The 16,244-nt window shown below is 53.7% G+C and overlaps 2 protein-coding genes across 7 annotated transcripts in view; both read left to right on the forward strand.

Moving 5' to 3' along the window:
* NUP93 (nucleoporin 93) overlaps positions 1-690 on the forward strand; it is a 91,550-nt gene extending 90,860 nt beyond the window's left edge. For all 4 annotated transcript variants that reach the window (XM_075101749.1, XM_075101751.1, XM_075101750.1 and 1 more), the window contains one exon: positions 457-690. In XM_075101749.1, the coding sequence (XP_074957850.1) occupies positions 457-567 (111 nt within the window). In that variant the 3' untranslated portion in view covers positions 568-690. The remainder of the gene's footprint in view (positions 1-456) is intronic.
* A 6,451-nt stretch (positions 691-7,141) lies between these two features.
* SLC12A3 (solute carrier family 12 member 3) lies at positions 7,142-15,986 on the forward strand. Of its 3 annotated transcripts, none has more exons than XM_075101753.1 (26): positions 7,142-7,492; positions 7,751-7,897; positions 8,132-8,207; positions 8,367-8,462; positions 8,645-8,784; positions 8,997-9,107; positions 9,301-9,412; positions 9,674-9,804; positions 10,066-10,150; positions 10,531-10,685; positions 11,007-11,114; positions 11,351-11,474; positions 11,579-11,680; positions 11,775-11,930; positions 12,008-12,107; positions 12,532-12,643; positions 13,179-13,319; positions 13,497-13,603; positions 13,771-13,853; positions 14,039-14,110; positions 14,303-14,404; positions 14,600-14,711; positions 15,012-15,098; positions 15,189-15,324; positions 15,429-15,496; positions 15,824-15,986. In XM_075101753.1, exons 1-26 carry the CDS (start codon positions 7,193-7,195, stop codon positions 15,963-15,965), a joined length of 3,105 nt encoding a protein of 1,034 aa, XP_074957854.1. In that variant the 5' UTR covers positions 7,142-7,192; the 3' UTR covers positions 15,966-15,986. The 3 variants fall into 3 exon arrangements, with proteins under 3 accessions (XP_074957854.1, XP_074957855.1, XP_074957856.1); XM_075101754.1 differs by having other exon boundaries at positions 15,842-15,986; XM_075101755.1 differs by lacking the exon at positions 8,367-8,462.
* The last annotated feature ends 258 nt before the right edge of the window (positions 15,987-16,244 follow it).

Below are 16,244 nucleotides of genomic sequence, written 5' to 3' on the forward strand. Positions count from 1 at the left end.
TGCTGGAGACCTCCAGGTGCATGGGGCACCACCAGTTTGTTTCTAATCCTTCTGCTTTAAGAATGTTAATGCGAAATATGAAGTTGACCCTGCTGAAATGCAGCAAGGTGGAAAGGAATCCTGTTGCCCTGGGAAAGCCCACTTCATGCAGAAATGACAAGATTGCTGCAGTACAGCAACACCCCACACTGTTGAAAATGTTTTTTCTTGGGTAATTTTAAATAAATGTTTGGAGGGGTTTTTTTTAAGCAAAAGGGTAACTTTATATGGTTTTAGTAGTTGGAAAAGGGAGTAATTCATTTTCCTTCCAAATGCGGAGAGAGATTATCCAGAGAGCAGCTCTAAGAAATAAACATTACATTTGCTTGTTTGAAAAGGCAAGTGTTTAACTCATGTCTAACGCAGCTTCCACTGTGGGTTTTTGATTCTAAAGTAACTGTACTTTCTGTTTTGTAGCAACTTCGATCTCAAGCTCGTGCACTGATAACGTTTGCTGGGATGATCCCTTACAGAACATCGGGAGACACAAACGCAAGACTGGTGCAAATGGAGGTTCTTATGAATTAGCAGAGAAGCTTTCGCTTAGGGTGGCAGCAACCTGTGCCTGTCTTTAGTACGTTCAGAGGGTGGGACCAGTATCGTTTTGTATTCTGTATTTTTGTTGATGGAAATAAATTTCTTTGATTTCTATTTGTTTTTGAAAATTTCATTTTCACTGATTTTTGTTTTTATGCTTTTATTAATTTCATTTTGAATTGGTTTATATTTAGAAAATTATTCTTTAGTTAATGGACTATGTAGAGAAAGAAGTTAGATCTGCTGGAGGGAGGTGAGTGAGCAATTTTGTAGCAGAAGAGGAAGTGGAGAAGAAAACTTTTGCTTTAATGCTTGCTGAACATACACCTTAGAAATTTTAGGGCTTTTTGGTTTTTGAATGCATGTTAAAAGTCAAAAATCTGTTTATGATACCCCGCACACGTGACACACTGCTGTCAGTCCATAATGTTGTCTTGTGTGGCCTGTGTGTTTATGCAGTGCAAACGAGCTCTGTGTGCTGCACAGGCTCCTTTACGTTTAATTAATTTAACTTCCTGGGTTGGTGTCTCAGACATACACCGGTCTGTTTTGGTAGGAGAGATTTTTTTATGATTGACATATGAGTTTTCAGCCAGTTGCATTCAAAATGATCCCACATCGAGTTCACCAGGAGAAGTAAGGAAGCTGACTGGAGAAGTCCAAGTGTGGATGCACTGGGGGCGGGTGGGTATTACTGTTGTTTTAGTGGGAAACCTGAGTCCCACTGAAGCGAGGGGCATTAAAAAATAGTTAGCTTTAAATGTTTTGAGCTGCAATTAAATCAGTGTGAAAGCCCATGGAGCATGTTATAGTATAAGCTTTTCTCTTTAAGATAGGTGCCTATCTTTGGTATGAAATGGGAGGAATGTTGCTGGTTACTCTTACTGCTCACCACGCATACGACTTTCTGCGCCACTGCTGTTTTGCCCTCCTGCCGTTTGTGTTACTGGGATATGAGAACATGTGTGGTTCTGGATACAGAGCAGGCAACAAAATGTAGGGGCTGATTTCAACCTTAGTATGTTAATAGCTATCGTGGGAGAGAATTAATCTCCATGTTGCAATGTCTAAGTTTTAATGGCATAGAGGGATATTTGACTAACTTGATGACAATTTCCTAATCAGTTTTTCCACCAGAAACGTTGTAGCGTAAATTTTGTTAACCCTTTGGACAGAAAGCAAAGGGATGGCTTGCCACGCCACCCAAAACCATGCCTCTTGGCACTAGCAAACTGGACACTGCAGCTCCCAGCTGTTGTAGCTGGGGATTGCGTGTGGCACTCAGGGGTCCTGTAGCGTGTTCAGGATTGCTTCAGCTGAAGGCTGAGAAAAACCTGGACAACACCCTGTAAGTAAAGGGGCTTGGGTGAGTTGCCAAGTAGTTATTTGGGGGCCGAATTGCCTAACCAAATGTCAACAGGTGAGTCTGGAAAGCTTTATTAGTTATTGACATCTCTGGCATATTCCTGTGTGAATGCTTCTTGGTATGTCTCAGCTGAAAATTCATCCAATTCCCTAGAGAACAAGTTACCAAAAAGTAGGTGGCAGGGCAAGGCATCTTTCCTGATGCTTGCAGACAGTCCTGGTTGCACCAGGATTGTCCCCCGTGTGATCCTGCAGGATAACCCCTGCCCCTGTGATTTTCCTGCTGGCACTCAGCCCCTGTCCCTGAGTTACTCCTAGCATCAAACCACCTCATGTACAGGGAGGCTCTTGAGTCTGTACCTGTCCTCAGGCTACTGCTGACCTGAGCAAGAGAGGGACAGCATCTGCTGGAGTCTGTTGGGGAAGAGTGAAGGCCACCTTTCCTGCTGTAATGCCCTCTCCCCCTGCACCCTTCAGGCAGGGATGGAAGTCCTTTGGGGCTCAACTCTCACCACTGCCTTTTGCAGGACCTTGTTCTCCTGTCTTTTGCCCATCCCCTGCCCAGCTGAGCTATCATGCTGCTTCACCGGCATGTTTCTGATGTCAAGCGTTGAACCTAGGGACCTATTAAAAACAGCGAGCTGCCCTTTATCTGTCTGCCCTTTGAGGATGGGTATAGCGGATGCTTTCCAGTGCTTCTCAGCCTTCATGGGTGTTAGTAGAAGAGAAAATTGATGACCACATGGAGTTTGCTCCCTTTGTGCTCAGTGGTTGTGACTCCAGCCTGTGGTCCCTTCTAAGCTAAGCAGAAACTGAATTATTTCATACTTTGAAAAGCCAAGATGGTCCTTCCATGGTGCACAGACAGAGGATGTAAACCCCAGGGGGCCAAAGTCACAGAAAGGTAACGCCCAGCTTCGTTTCAGAGAAGACGTGAGAGGTTGCAGATATAACAGAAGGTGCCTCAGATGCTCAGAATGAAATTATTTCTTGTTGATTGCCCTGTGATTTCTTCTTGCTCCTGTGCAGGGTGTGAACGTTGCAGCCCAACCGTCTTCCCGCGTTCCCAAGAGTGGCGGGTTCCAGCTCCATGCCTAGGCCTGGCTTTGGCAGACCTGGCTCTCTTCTGCACAATTTTAAGGGCTGTGCTGCATTGAGGTAGATGCTGATTCACGTACTAGTGCTTTGCTGAATAAGGCACCCCTGTGGTTTCCCAGATGTCACTGTTTTCTTTCTACCCCAAGCTTATTCTGCTGGAGAGAGCAACCTGGTTCTGCTCCCTTGGGTTTCTGACCAGCAGACCTGCTGCTGCTGGGAGTGAAGTTTGTAACCCTTTGTACCTTCACACTCACACTTTGCTAATGTGCAGGCTTAGCCTTGGTTTTTTAAATATTTCATATGCTAGAAGGGCTTTTTGGGATGTCACTAAATTCCTACGTTGAGTTTGGAGCAGCCTGCTCAAAGGTTGTATCACAAAGTACTCCCTTTACAACAGGGAGTAGTACTCCCTTTTACAGCATCGTGCTCTCAAGGGCATAGCGAGAACTGCCCCCATTTTCCTCTTGCACAAAGGGCATGAACAGCCTCACACATGTCACATCGAAAACCATGATAATGTGCAGCAACATCTGAGCAGGTTTATGGTTTGCTGGGCACAGTTTGCAGCAGAGCTGTGGACATTGATCTGAGCTGATTTTTGGTACAGACAGATCTCTGTCATTGGAGTTCTGCCCCTTTATACAAGAAAAGTACAGTTGAATGCTGCAGATTAAATTTATAGAATAATTCCGTCTGCTTTCTCCTACTCCAGGACTAATCCTCAGCAATAAAGATCCTCCAGGCAAACAAGATGCATCCTAAGTCTGGCTCACTACTTGGAGTCAAATGCAGCTCAGGCTAGGGAAGATTTGAGGAAAGAGCGAAAAGGTGTTTGCCTTGGGAGTGCCTGACGTTCTGTCCCGGTATGGGTGCAGCCACCACATGCAGCACATCCTGGTCCATTTTCTGTGGTTTGCATATTGGAACATCCACGAGGGCTGTGGTATCAGCATAGCAGTTCTGAATGTTTTATATTCTGCATGTCCCTCAGATGAGGTCAAGTTGATGTGGTCTGGATTTATTGGGGAGTTGCAAGGGCATCTAGAAATACTCATTGTAAACTTTTGCCCTATGTTACCTTTCCCACAGGAAAAAAAACCAAGTTAAAGCTCTGCCCAGGGGTTAACCATGGGCTACTGGTAAAAAGCGAAGGGAGCTCCTGGAAGACAACCAGCTCATGTGAGAATTTAACAGGTGCCAACACGCAGAAAACCTGCTGAAACATGCTTCGAGGGCCCCTCCTCAAGGGGGAAATCACTGCTGTGGAGCTGCTGCCAGCAGGTCCTGTCTTCTCAACTTGGTTTCTTTGGCATTCATGGGTTGGTTTATCCCCCCAACAACATTAATTCTTCTAAGTATTTTCACAGCGGTCAGTGCCTGCACTATTACCCCACTGTACACGTGGCTCAGCTGGTTGCCCAGTCAGGTTACAGCCTACAAGATACGTTCCTACACCTCTGCCTTTTCTTGGATTCCCCCACTGACTGCAGATCCTGCATCTCGATTCTGACTTTTTGTTTTGTCTCTTCCAGACCCTTTGGCTGGAGTAGACCTGCTACATGAGGTGGCTCCTCTTTCTGCACCATGGTCTCCCACCTCTCCTGTGTTTGTCTAAGACAGTGATGCAGCACTTGGACCTTATTCTTTGCTGGAGCTGAGGGAATTTGTGTTCAGATTGTTCTTGTTACCCTCTCAACACTTCTGTGTCTTCCCAACCTTAATAAATCCCAGCCTCTCAAAGAAGCAAGCTGTTTTCCTTCCAGCATGGAGGAAAGAAGACAATATTCTTAAATCCATTTCTGTGTCCCTGGGGTGAGACAGCACTCAAATACTCCACTGTTCATGTCCCTGTACACTTTTGTCCTGTTTCTGTCTGGGTCTGGAGTTGGAAGGGATGGAAATACCGTGTGGAAGAGGATGGGAGATGATCCCTTTGGCCCCATCGGATAAGTTTGCTGACAGTGGCCTGGATAACCATCTGTTTTCTCTTCCCAGGCTTCCTTCCCTGCAGTGCGGAGAATTAGAGTCCTGCTCTGCACAGGGGGTTTGCAGCCCTGAGCCCCTGTGTCGTTCACGTGGCCTGTGTCACCCAGGGCGGTAGGTTCCCTCTTCCATGGGGATGGAAACAGGACAAAACTTCACTGAAGTCAGAATATAGCATTTGGGCAAACTTTAAAAGATGACGTATGTAAAGCTTTGCACTGTTCTCTGCCTAACTCAATTCAGGTTCATTTGATGCTTTTAATAGCCGTAGCAGGCTGGGGGATCGGCTGGAAGCAAGGGAAGGCCCTGCAGAAGCAATGTGGCACCTCTTCGCTGCATGAGCAGAGGGGTTGGAGGGACATGCCACAGAGCTCTCCTCCCCTGCTTGCAGCTCCCAGCACCAGACGGCCCTGGTATTGTTGCTGCAGCTGGTGTTGTGAATCAGGCCGACGACAAGCGCATCCTACTATCCGGCTATTTCACTACACCAGGGTTGCATCATACCACTCACTTCGCTCTTCACCCGGCGGCTGGAGGAGTCCTGTCTCTCCTGGAGCATCTTTAACTGTGCTGTGTTTGACAGAGACTCCCCCCTTGTTTAAGAGACTCTGTGATTCATGCTGATTTGGGCGAGTTAGCGTTTTTAATGAAATAACGAGGTTGTAAAATAAAACCATTTCTGTTGGGCATGAGCCTGCTGTTGCATCTGTTGTCAGAGGAAGCTGGTGTCCACCTTGCAGGAGGTGTTGCGTGAGCCTTGCTGGAACGAGACTTTTTCCTCATCCCCATCTCACCCTTCTCCACATTCGTAAGGCCAGCTACAGGGGACGGTAGCAGCTTGTGCCAGCGCTTTTTGGGCTGCGATGCCGGGGCGTTATGAGGGCTGAGCTGTGTGGATGCAGGCAGGCGAGTGCTGCAGGCTGGGCTGCCTGTCCTCAGCTTCCCTGGTAAGTGGGTGTGCACTGGCCCACATGGGACTTATGCAACTGTGGAAGGTATCTGCTTGCACACAAACAATACAAGGGGGCTGAAGCGAGTCCTCAAAAAGCAGGTTAAAATTTGTGCATGAATGCAAAAGAGCCAGAGGCAGCAGGGCAGGCAGCCCAAATTTTCCATTAACCTGCAAAGCACACAGGGCTGAAATACAAATGGGCTATGGTGCTGCCCTCAAATTTTATTGCCTGCCTTATTTTCTGTCTTCACTGATCTTATCTGTAACTGCTTTTAAGGGCACATGTGACACGGGGCTGCAGAGGTATAAGAGACACCTGTTCCTCCCCCTGTCTTCATCCACTGGTGGCTGTATGGTGGATGCTGAGCTGCAGCATGGCCTCAGCTCATGTTTTGTGTGATGTGGGGAAGGGTTTCAGTGGCTTATTCAAGCAGGGATAGAATTTGGTGGATATTTGAACCCCTGGGCGCTCGACAGTTCCCCCTTCCTGGGGTTGGAAGGGGAAGGGGGTGTAGAACCATGGCTGTCATCTGGCCGGTACCGGAGAGCTGCCAGCCCTCGGTAATTGTGGAGGGACCGTGGCAGCCACCTTTCTGTATCCCCTGGCTTCTCCATCCCCCTTCCCAGCCCCTTGGCATCAGATCACGGCAGCAGCATCCCTCCCATCCCTTGATGTCACAATCCCCCCTTTTCCTTGGTTTTACTGTGACAAAAAGGGGCTGTTTCCCTTCCTGCATCCAGCACAGCTCAGCGCTGCAGGCCGCAGCTTGGAGGCCAAGTGAGATGATTTATGGGATCTGCTGGGTCTGGGGCAGTGTCCCAGGGAAAGGCGAGCATGTGTGGGAGTCTGCTGCCATTTTCCATAATAAATCCCTGTGGGAACTGAATGTTCCCAGGCTGGGGCCAGAGGCAAATTCAGAGCTGCATTTCTCTGCCGATCTGTCCTTGTGATTTAATCTCAAATCTGTTATCGCCTTCCCCCATCGAACACTGGGAGTCAGCGATACTGATTACAGTGGTTTTGATACGCCTTCCAGCTATTTTTTTCCCCCTGACCAGCTCAGGGTGGTTCGAGCCAATTCTTTTCCCCTGTTAGCAATAGCAGTGGGTGGGTGGTGGTTGCCTCACTCCGGTTTTGCTGGGTATAAAGCCGGCGAGCCCCTCTCGGCCCCATCCCTTTCCTGGCAGGCACCACCAGCGGGGAGCTGGGCAGGGGCAATGGCTGAGCTGCCTGTCCCGGAGCTGCCCAGCGCCCTGTCCCACTGTAGCGGCCGCTTCACCATCAGCACCCTCCTGGGCACTGAGGAGGGCAGCTGGGGTCCCTACGCAGCTGCTGAGGGGGCCAGCTGCGACAGTGCACACCCCACCCACCTCTCCAGCAGCACCATCTGCACCAGGACCTTCGGCTACAACACGGTGGATGTCGTGCCCGCCTACGAGCACTATGCCAACAGCAAGGGGGTGGGCAACACTGGGAAGGGGAGGCCCTCGCTGGCAGACCTGCACTCCATCCTCAAGGTAAGGTGGGGCTTGGCTGTGTTCTTGGCATCCCCTGGCTGTGCTGCCGGTGCGTGGTTCCTGTGATGTGTCTCCTGCTTCTTGATGCTGTGCTGAGGTGCACATCCCCAAGATGGTCCCTGGGAGAAGCTGGAGGGATAATCCAGCTGTTCCCAGCTGTGCACTCAGCCAGAGCTCTCTCCCCAGCTGCACCCCTTCGGGACGGCTGGCTGCCTTCAGCCCTGCCTGCTCTCACCTGCCTTCCCCTTGTCCCTACAGCCCGACCCGGGCCGCCTCCGTGCACCAGTGTCTGACCCACAGCAGAGCAAAGGCCTGCAGGAGGCCGGGCCGGAGGAGGCAGCGGGGGAGCCAGGCAGAGCCCCTGCGCCAGAGCCCATCCGCTTCGGATGGGTGAAGGGCGTGATGGTGAGTGTGACTTGTCCACAGGGAGCATCATTCTGCCTTCCCACCCCTTAAGCAGGGGCACAACACATTTGCCCGATTGTTACATTTTTCCCAATATACATATTTTTTGTGAGTGTTAGCACTCTGAACGATTCCCCTGCCCTCCGTGGTGGGTTGGTTTTCACTCAGAGGCATGGCCCCTGCCATCCCCAGGTGCCCACACATTGACGGCTGGTCTCCATCTCTGCCCCCCAGATTCGCTGCATGCTGAACATCTGGGGAGTCATCCTCTACTTGCGCTTGCCCTGGATCACCGCCCAGGCAGGAATCGGTGGGTGCCACAGTGCATCGCGGGCGGGATGATGGCACCCAGGGAGGGGGGAAGCGTGGAAATGCCAGCAGCATTGAGCGTAGGGTGATGCAGGGGTGTCTGTGGGGCCAGGGGTGCTTTATGGAGATGCAGGAACAAAGCAGTGCCCTCTCCCCGCAGCCCTGACGTGGCTCATCATCCTGATGTCTGTGACAGTGACCACCATCACTGGCCTGTCCATCTCCGCCATATCCACCAACGGCAAAGTGAAGTCAGGTAGCACATCATACCTGTGCCGGCACAGCCGCCGGCCACCCTGGGGGGGTCTCTTCCACCCTGGGGCTGCCCCGTGGACATGAACTCCCAACACAGGCTGCAAGGTGCAGGGGGTCCCCTGAAAACACGTGGGGGAGAGGAGGGGAGGCAGCTAACACCACGGGGTGCTCCTGCCACCTCAGGGGGCACGTACTTCCTCATCTCACGGAGCCTCGGGCCAGAGCTGGGCGGCTCCATTGGGCTGATCTTTGCCTTCGCGAATGCGGTGGCTGTGGCCATGCACACTGTGGGCTTCGCCGAAACTGTCCGGGACCTACTGCAGGTAAAAAAGTGGCTCCGTGTCCCCTCTGGGTCCTGTCCCCTCCACATCTTCCATCCCCGTCTCCTCCCCATGCAAGCTGTATCAATTATCTAAACTTCTGTTAATGTTGGGCCACTGATAATCAACCACCAGCTGCTAAAACTCATGGCAATCCCAGTGGTTTGGCAAGTCAAAGGGTTATTTCTGTGTTGTGGATGGTGTCCCCTCCCCAGGAGCACAACTCCCTCATCGTGGACCCCACCAATGACATCCGCATCATTGGGGTCATCACCGTGACGGTGCTGCTGGGCATCTCCCTGGCTGGCATGGAGTGGGAGGCCAAGGTAATGCTTGCTTCTTCCACTCACCTTATTCCCTTGGGCTGATAAGAGCTGTCCCCAGTGTCCACTGGGCATCAGAGGATGCCTGAGGATGCCTGTAGCTCCCCAAAAACAGGAGAGGGTTTATCCTAAAGAGTTTTTCACCCTCTCGACAGCCAAACCTCAAGCCCTCAGCTGGTTCTTTCTGGTCTGGCAGGCACAGATACTGTTTTTCCTGGTCATCTTGGTTTCCTTCATAAATTACCTGGTGGGGACGGTGATCCCAGCCACCGCTGAGAAGCAAGCAAAGGGCTTCTTCAGCTACCGAGGTGAGTCGGCCATGGGTTGGAGTTTTGCCCAACAGGTCCAAGCGCCTTCCTGGAGCCCAGTTCTTCAGTTCTTTGCTGCTGTTGGGAGAGAAATTTGCTACGGGAAGGTGCTCCTTGCCGGGAGATGTCATTAAAAGCATGATGTCTTCCTCCTGTGGGTTCCCTACCATCAGCGGTGTGCCTCCATCCAGTACTGAGATGCTTCAGCCAAGAGAAAGTAGTTGGGAGGCTCCAAATGTTTCTCCTCTGCTTCCTCCCCAGCTGACATCTTTGCCCAGAACTTTGTGCCCAACTGGCGTGGACCCGAGGGCTCCTTCTTCAGCTTGTTTTCCATTTTCTTCCCATCAGCAACTGGCATCCTGGCTGGGGCCAACATTTCAGGTGACCTGAAGGTGTGTTTTGATCATTGCTGCCTGAGCCGGTGTTTCTCAGGGCTTAAGCCTTGCCTTCTGTGGGGCTTTGCTTTTGATCCAACTTTTAGACCCTGTTTTATTTCTTCTGAAAACTTTGGGGAAGGCTCATCCAGGACATGCTCTGCAGCTTTGTGTCACAATGAATTAAAATTCCTATTGTATAGCAACCACAATTAAAATGCCATTTTAGTGGCACTGCTGGAAAGCTGTCTTACATCTCTCTGCGACTCCCTTGGGCAGGATCCTGCCGTGGCCATCCCCAAGGGCACCTTGATGGCCATCTTCTGGACCACCATGTCTTACTTGGTGCTTTCTGCTACAATCGGTAAGCACCACGTCCTTGGGTAAGCTGGGTGGGGCCCCAGAATCGTGGCCTGGGAGGATGCAGGTGGTGGGAGCCAGGAGCAAGCTGTGGACACTGGCACCAATACCCTGGGGTGAGTGCTGCAGGTGCCAGGCCTCATTGCTGCCCCATGGGTGGCAAAGTCCTCATGGGTGGGCACTGCAGCTTGTGGCATTGCTCATAGCTATCGCGCAGTGGGGCAGCCCCATGGCAGGGCCTTGGGGGATGTCACAGGCAATGGAGACATGGGGCCAAGTTGTGTGGAACTGCGGAGAGATGCCAGCCCTGCCAGAGGGCTGCTGGGATGGCATGTGTGCAGGAGGTGAGCAGGCACTCATCGGGTGCTGCATGACCCCCGCCAGGTGCCTGCGTGGTCCGGGATGCCTCAGGCAGCCTGAATGACAGCATGGCAGTGGGCTCGCCAGGCTGCGAGGGACTGGCCTGCAGCTTTGGCTGGAACTTCACCGCCTGCGCCCAGCAGCAGAACTGCCGATACGGGCTCAGCAACTACTACCAGGTGCTGCTCAGGGCCGTCGCCTGCCCAGTCCCTGCTCCCGGCCTGGTTTGTGCTGCAAGGGATGGGTTTCCCAGGGGAGGCCCATGCCAGGCATCCCCCAGCATCCTGGAAGGCACCTGTGCTATTAAAGCACCCATATAATGGGATGTGCATCTTCCTCGGGCTTTTGGATGTGGCTGGACTTTGCTGCCTGGATAATGTTGATGGAAAAGCTCTGAGGGCAGCAGGATGGGGACATGGGGCTGGAAATCCCCTAGGGCCAGGGTGGAGGCAGATGTGCTGCGGGTGCTGGGCGTTCCTGACCACCTGGTTTTTGGGCAGAGCATGAGCATGGTGTCTGGATTTGGACCCCTCATCACAGCAGGGATCTTTGGTGCTACCCTCTCCTCAGCACTGGCCTGCCTCGTCTCAGCCCCCAAAGTCTTCCAGGTGAGGGGGTGGTGTGTCTGTGTCCCCCAGCTCCCACCCTAAGCCCAGCAGCGGGTGCACACTCAGCACTGTGGGGCTTTGTGGCTGTGACCAGCCCTGGGGTGAAGAGGATGCTGCCATCAGCAAAGGCCTGAGGACAGTGCAGCCCTTGCTCTTACGGGTGCAGGAGCCACCATGGTGCTGCCATCCCATATCCCCAGCAAAGCCAGCTGTCCCCAACATGTCTCTCCCTGCAGTGTCTCTGCAGGGACCAGCTCTACCCTCTCATAGGCTTCTTCGGGAAGGGCTACGGGAGGAACAGTGAGCCCATCCGTGGCTACATGCTCACCTACGTCATTGCTGTTGGCTTCATCCTCATCGGTAGGTGCTTGCCACCCCGGCACCCTCCTAGCGCCTGCTGCCAGCCAGGTGGCTCCATCCCTGCCATTAACAGCTCACTCTCCTCCTCCTCCTCCTCCCCACAGCCGAGCTCAATGCCATCGCCCCCATTATCTCCAACTTCTTTCTCTGCTCCTACGCCCTCATCAACTTCAGCTGCTTCCACGCCTCCATCACCAACTCCCCAGGTGGGCTGTGCCGCTCTGTGCTGTGCTGTGCAGCGGGCGGCTCCCTCTCTGGCTCCCGGTCCCTGCAGCGGCCGCTGTGTGTGTTTGTGTGCAGGCTGGCGACCCTCCTTTCGGTATTACAGCAAGTGGGCCGCGCTCTTTGGGGCCGTGATCTCAGTGGTGATCATGTTCCTGCTGACCTGGTGGGCAGCCCTAATTGCTTTTGGCATCGTCATCTTCCTCCTGGGATATGTCCTCTACAAAAAGCCGGGTGTGTGGCAGTAACCCAGCACCAGTGATACCCCAGGAAGCCCCTGGCCCCATTGCTAATCCATCTTCCCTACATAGATGTCAACTGGGGCTCCTCCATGCAAGCCAGCTCATACAACATGGCCCTTAACTACTCGGTGGGGCTGAGTGAAGTGGACGAGCACATCAAGAACTACAGGCAAGGGCGGGCTGGCACAGTGTTGGGCACGGAGGGAGGGGGATGCAGAGCCAGCCACAGCCACCACCAGCAAACCCAGAATGGCTTCATGCCCATGGCCACATCCTCACCACCATCCCAAGTAACTGGGAGCCCCGACAAAATGTGGCCATCTTCAAAATCTGTCTTTGCCATGTGGGTGGAGGTGGAAAGCAGGGCAAACCTTGCCTTCCAGTATCAGGCAGACACAGACGCGTCGGTCTTATCTGATATTAAAAGACCAAAGAATGAGGCTGAACCCTCAGCCACATGATTTCATCTCATCCTAAAGATGCTCCTTATAGTTGCTGCTGTCCAGGCATGGGAGAAGAGATGCAGCTTGTTCCAGAGAGGCTTTGTGCCTCCAATGCACCAGCCCTCGCCCTTTTTCTCTCCTTGCGTGCAGACCACAGTGCCTGGTGCTCACTGGCCCTCCCAATTTCCGCCCAGCCCTAGTGGATTTTGTGGGGACGTTCACCAAGAACCTCAGCCTGATGCTCTGCGGCAATGTGCTGATCGTGAGTCACCTGCAAAAGCTGGTTCATTCCTTCTCCTGGGGGCTCCGGCCACTCACGGGCAGTGGGCTGGGAAATCCAGATGCATCCTGGTGGGCTCATGGGGTGGGGATTGATATGTGCTGCCGGATGATGAAATATTTTGTCTGGAAGCCTCTCCAGCTTGTTAAGCAAGTACCAGGATGTCCCTATGTGCTAATGGCTTCCCCTTGCCAATTAATTGCCAAAGAAAAGATGCGGTGGGACGAGGTTGTTGCTCAGAGGATGGGGGGGGTCCTGCAGCCCTGAAGCCTCAAAAACAGCTTGCACGTGGTGCAGCAACTGCCAGCTCATCCGGAGCTGTGGGACTGCTGGCATCGTTCGCATTGGCTACTGACTCCCAAAATACACTGCTTTTCTTGCTGTGATGGCAGCCTCCCATGTGGGCATCCAGGTCTTGCCAATGATTTGGGAAGAGAGGAGCTGGAGGCCCTTGGTGGCAAGACCACCAGCTGGAAGGGGGCGCCTGTGCCTGATGCCCTGTCCCTGCTCCCCCCAGGGAGCATGGAAGCAGAAGATGCCGGAGTCCCGGCTGGTGGCAGATGGCCACACCAAGTGGCTTATGAAGCGGAAGATCAAGGCTTTCTACACGGATGTGGTGGCTGAGGATCTGAGAAGTGGCGTCCAAATGCTCATCCAGGTAGAGGCACCCTCGGCCATCGACCGACAGGGTCCCTCCTCTTCCATCACTGTGCGGGGGACTCTGACTGTCCTCCCTGACCTCCTGGCACCCCGTTGTCAGCCCACAGGGGAGCAATGCTACCACCCATGTCCATCTGTCCCTACAAAGGGGTCTCATGGGGACATCTCTCCACAGGCTGCCGGCCTTGGGAAGATGAGACCCAACATCCTAGTGCTGGGCTACAAGAGGAACTGGCAGACGGCATCCCCACAGAGCCTGGAAGACTACGTGGGCATCCTGCAGTACGGCCATGCCAGCTCCTCCGCCCCCCGGGGACACCGGCACCCAGCAGTGGCCCCGCGGTCGGGTGCGGGGATGCTGTGGCCACGTGCAGAGGGTCCAGCCGGCCCAGTGGTGCCGCCCGACACAAGCTGGACTCCATTAACTGCCTTCTCCTCCCTCCTTCCAGTGACGCGTTTGATTTCAAGTATGGCATGTGCTTAATGAGAATGAAGGAAGGGCTGAACGTTTCCCGAGTGATGCAGGCTCATGGTAAGGGATTTTGGGCAGCCAGGGATGCCCAGAGATATGTCAGAGCTGTAGGACATGCCAGCCAGCACTGTGTCGCCAGGTGAAGGTCACAGTCCTGGAGGGACATCGCTCCTGGGCTGGGACCAAAGGGGATGGGAACACTGGGGTGCTACCCCGCTGCCCGTGCGCTTCTCCTCCCTCCCCAGTTAACCCCACATTTGAGGCAACAGAGCATGCTGAGGAGAATGGGACTGGCAGCAGAGCAGCCCTGAGCACAGGTCGGTCCTGGCTTGGGGCCACCCGGAGCATCCCTGGCTCCGAGGGTTGTTTTTGTGGAGCTGGGTTTGCATGCAAGGGCACGGGTTTTAAGCGGTGAAGGGGAGCAGGGCTGTAGCCAGGAGGAAGCGCGGTGCCTTTCCCCGCAGCTGGTGGTGCCCCTTGCTGACACCGGGACCCTCTTGCCCCGGCAGCGGACCCTGCCAGCTTGGCCAGCGAGCAGCAGGCAAGCACCATCTTCCAGAGCGAGCAGGGCAAGAAGACCATTGACATTTACTGGCTCTTTGACGATGGAGGTAACCTTCACCTTTGGCTGCTGCAGCTCTTTTCCGTCCATCTGTCCTCCACCCAGCACCTCCATCACGGTACCCAGGAGGGCTTGGGCCTTGCCAAATGGTGCCAGGGTATCCCTGGCTTTTGATGTCAAGAAAGCACTGGCGAGCCCACAGGGTGACCACAGCTACATCTCCCATCGGGTGTTTTGGGGACAGGTCTCACACTGCTCATCCCCTACCTCCTGGGGCGCAAAAAGCGATGGGGAAAGTGCAAAATCCGGGTGTTCGTCGGCGGGCAGATCAACAGGATGGACGAGGAGAGGAAGGCGTAAGCTCTGGCGGCCGCTCGCAACCCGCAGCCCCTCTTAGCCATGTGGCCACCACTGCTGGCCCCCGTGGGTGGCAGGAGCCACTATACCCCCAGCCCTTCACGCTTTGCTGTAATGGGATTTGTGGGCTCAGACCCAGCTGCTTTGCCTTGCTCCTCCGAAAACCAATGTGATTGTGGGGTGGGGACAATTCCAGTGCAAACCAAGGATGGCAGCAGAGGTTTCTGCCATGACGGGTCCCTGCCAGAGCCACCGCACCCTGCTAATTTTTGGAAAATGTGTCCTTCTCCCTCTGGCAGGATCATCTCTCTGCTGAGCAAGTTCCGCCTCGGCTTCCATGAGGTCCACATCCTCCCCGACATCAACCAGAAACCCCGGCCAGAGCAGTAACCACCCCCCTCCCCTTCTCCCCCTGCCCCCAGCACCTCTAAACCCGCCTGGATCCCCTTTCCCAGCACCATCTCCTTGTCTTGCAGCATCAAGAGGTTCGATGACCTGATCGCTCCCTTCAGGCTGAACGATGGCTTCAAAGATGAGGCCACAGTAAATGAGATGAGGCAGGGCTGTCCCTGGAAGATTTCTGATGAGGAGGTCAATAAAAACAGAGCCAAGGTAGTGCTAGGACCTCCTGCAAAGGGTCTCCTGCTTTTGAGACAAAATTCAGTCTTTTTGGAAACAATTATTTTGCATTTGTTGCCCCTCTCTTTACTCCGCAGTCACTCCGACAAGTGAGGCTGAACGAGATTTTGCTGGATTACTCGCGGGACGCGGCGCTCATAGCCATGTAGGTGCCAGCAATGCCCTCGCGCCTTTTTCTTGCCCTGTGGAAATGGTCCCTCTGGATGTTCCCCCTGGCCCCACGCAGGGAGATCCTGGACAGACACCCCAACACCATGGTGGGACAGTGCCACACTGCGGGGAAAAGCCCTTGGGAGGCACCAAGGGGTCTGGCCTGGGTCCCATTGGGGTGGGGAGGATGTGGTGTTGCCCCTTTTTAGGGAAATAACCTGCAAATTAGCATGGGATTGAGAGAGGGGCTAAGGAGGGAGCGTGGCTTGGCAGGGTGGCCAGAGGGGGCTGTGCCTCACCAGTCCCCTTGCTGCCACCACAGCACACTGCCCATCGGCAGGAAGGGCCGCTGCCCCAGCTCCCTCTACATGGCCTGGCTCGAGACCCTCTCGCAGGACCTGAGACCCCCTGTCATCCTCACCCGTGGAAACCAAGAGAATGTGCTGACCTTTTACTGCCAATAAAGCCTCCTGGCTCCCTGCTGACTCGGGATATAAATTTTTCAGACCAGTTTTGATCTCAAAGTGCACTTGCCTGGGGGGTCTGGGGAAGCTGTGCACAGCTGCCACCCTCTTAGAAACTCATTTTGTTGATCTCAGTCTATGCAGGTTGTATATGTGTTATATGAAATAACACAGTTCCTGTAGTGCAGGTGGTGCTCCAGCCCTGGGTTAGGCAGCAGTTGTGCAAATGAGGCGCAGGGTCACAGGCCAAACCGTGTCCCATCCCAAGAGCAGCAATGG

The sequence above is a fragment of the Phalacrocorax aristotelis genome, chromosome 8 (assembly GCF_949628215.1).
Source record: "Phalacrocorax aristotelis chromosome 8, bGulAri2.1, whole genome shotgun sequence".
In the NCBI taxonomy this organism is placed as follows: domain Eukaryota; kingdom Metazoa; phylum Chordata; class Aves; order Suliformes; family Phalacrocoracidae; genus Phalacrocorax; species Phalacrocorax aristotelis.

Bases quoted from the DNA above. Each gene is read 5' to 3' on its own strand.
- SLC12A3 (XM_075101753.1), top strand. From the start codon at position 7,193: ATGGCTGAGCTGCCTGTCCCGGAGCTGCCCAGCGCCCTGTCCCACTGT. The intron at 7,493-7,750 runs GTAAGGTGGGGC...TTGTCCCTACAG, and splicing joins ACCTGCACTCCATCCTCAAG to CCCGACCCGGGCCGCCTCCG. The intron at 13,320-13,496 runs GTAGAGGCACCC...ATCTCTCCACAG, and splicing joins GCGTCCAAATGCTCATCCAG to GCTGCCGGCCTTGGGAAGAT.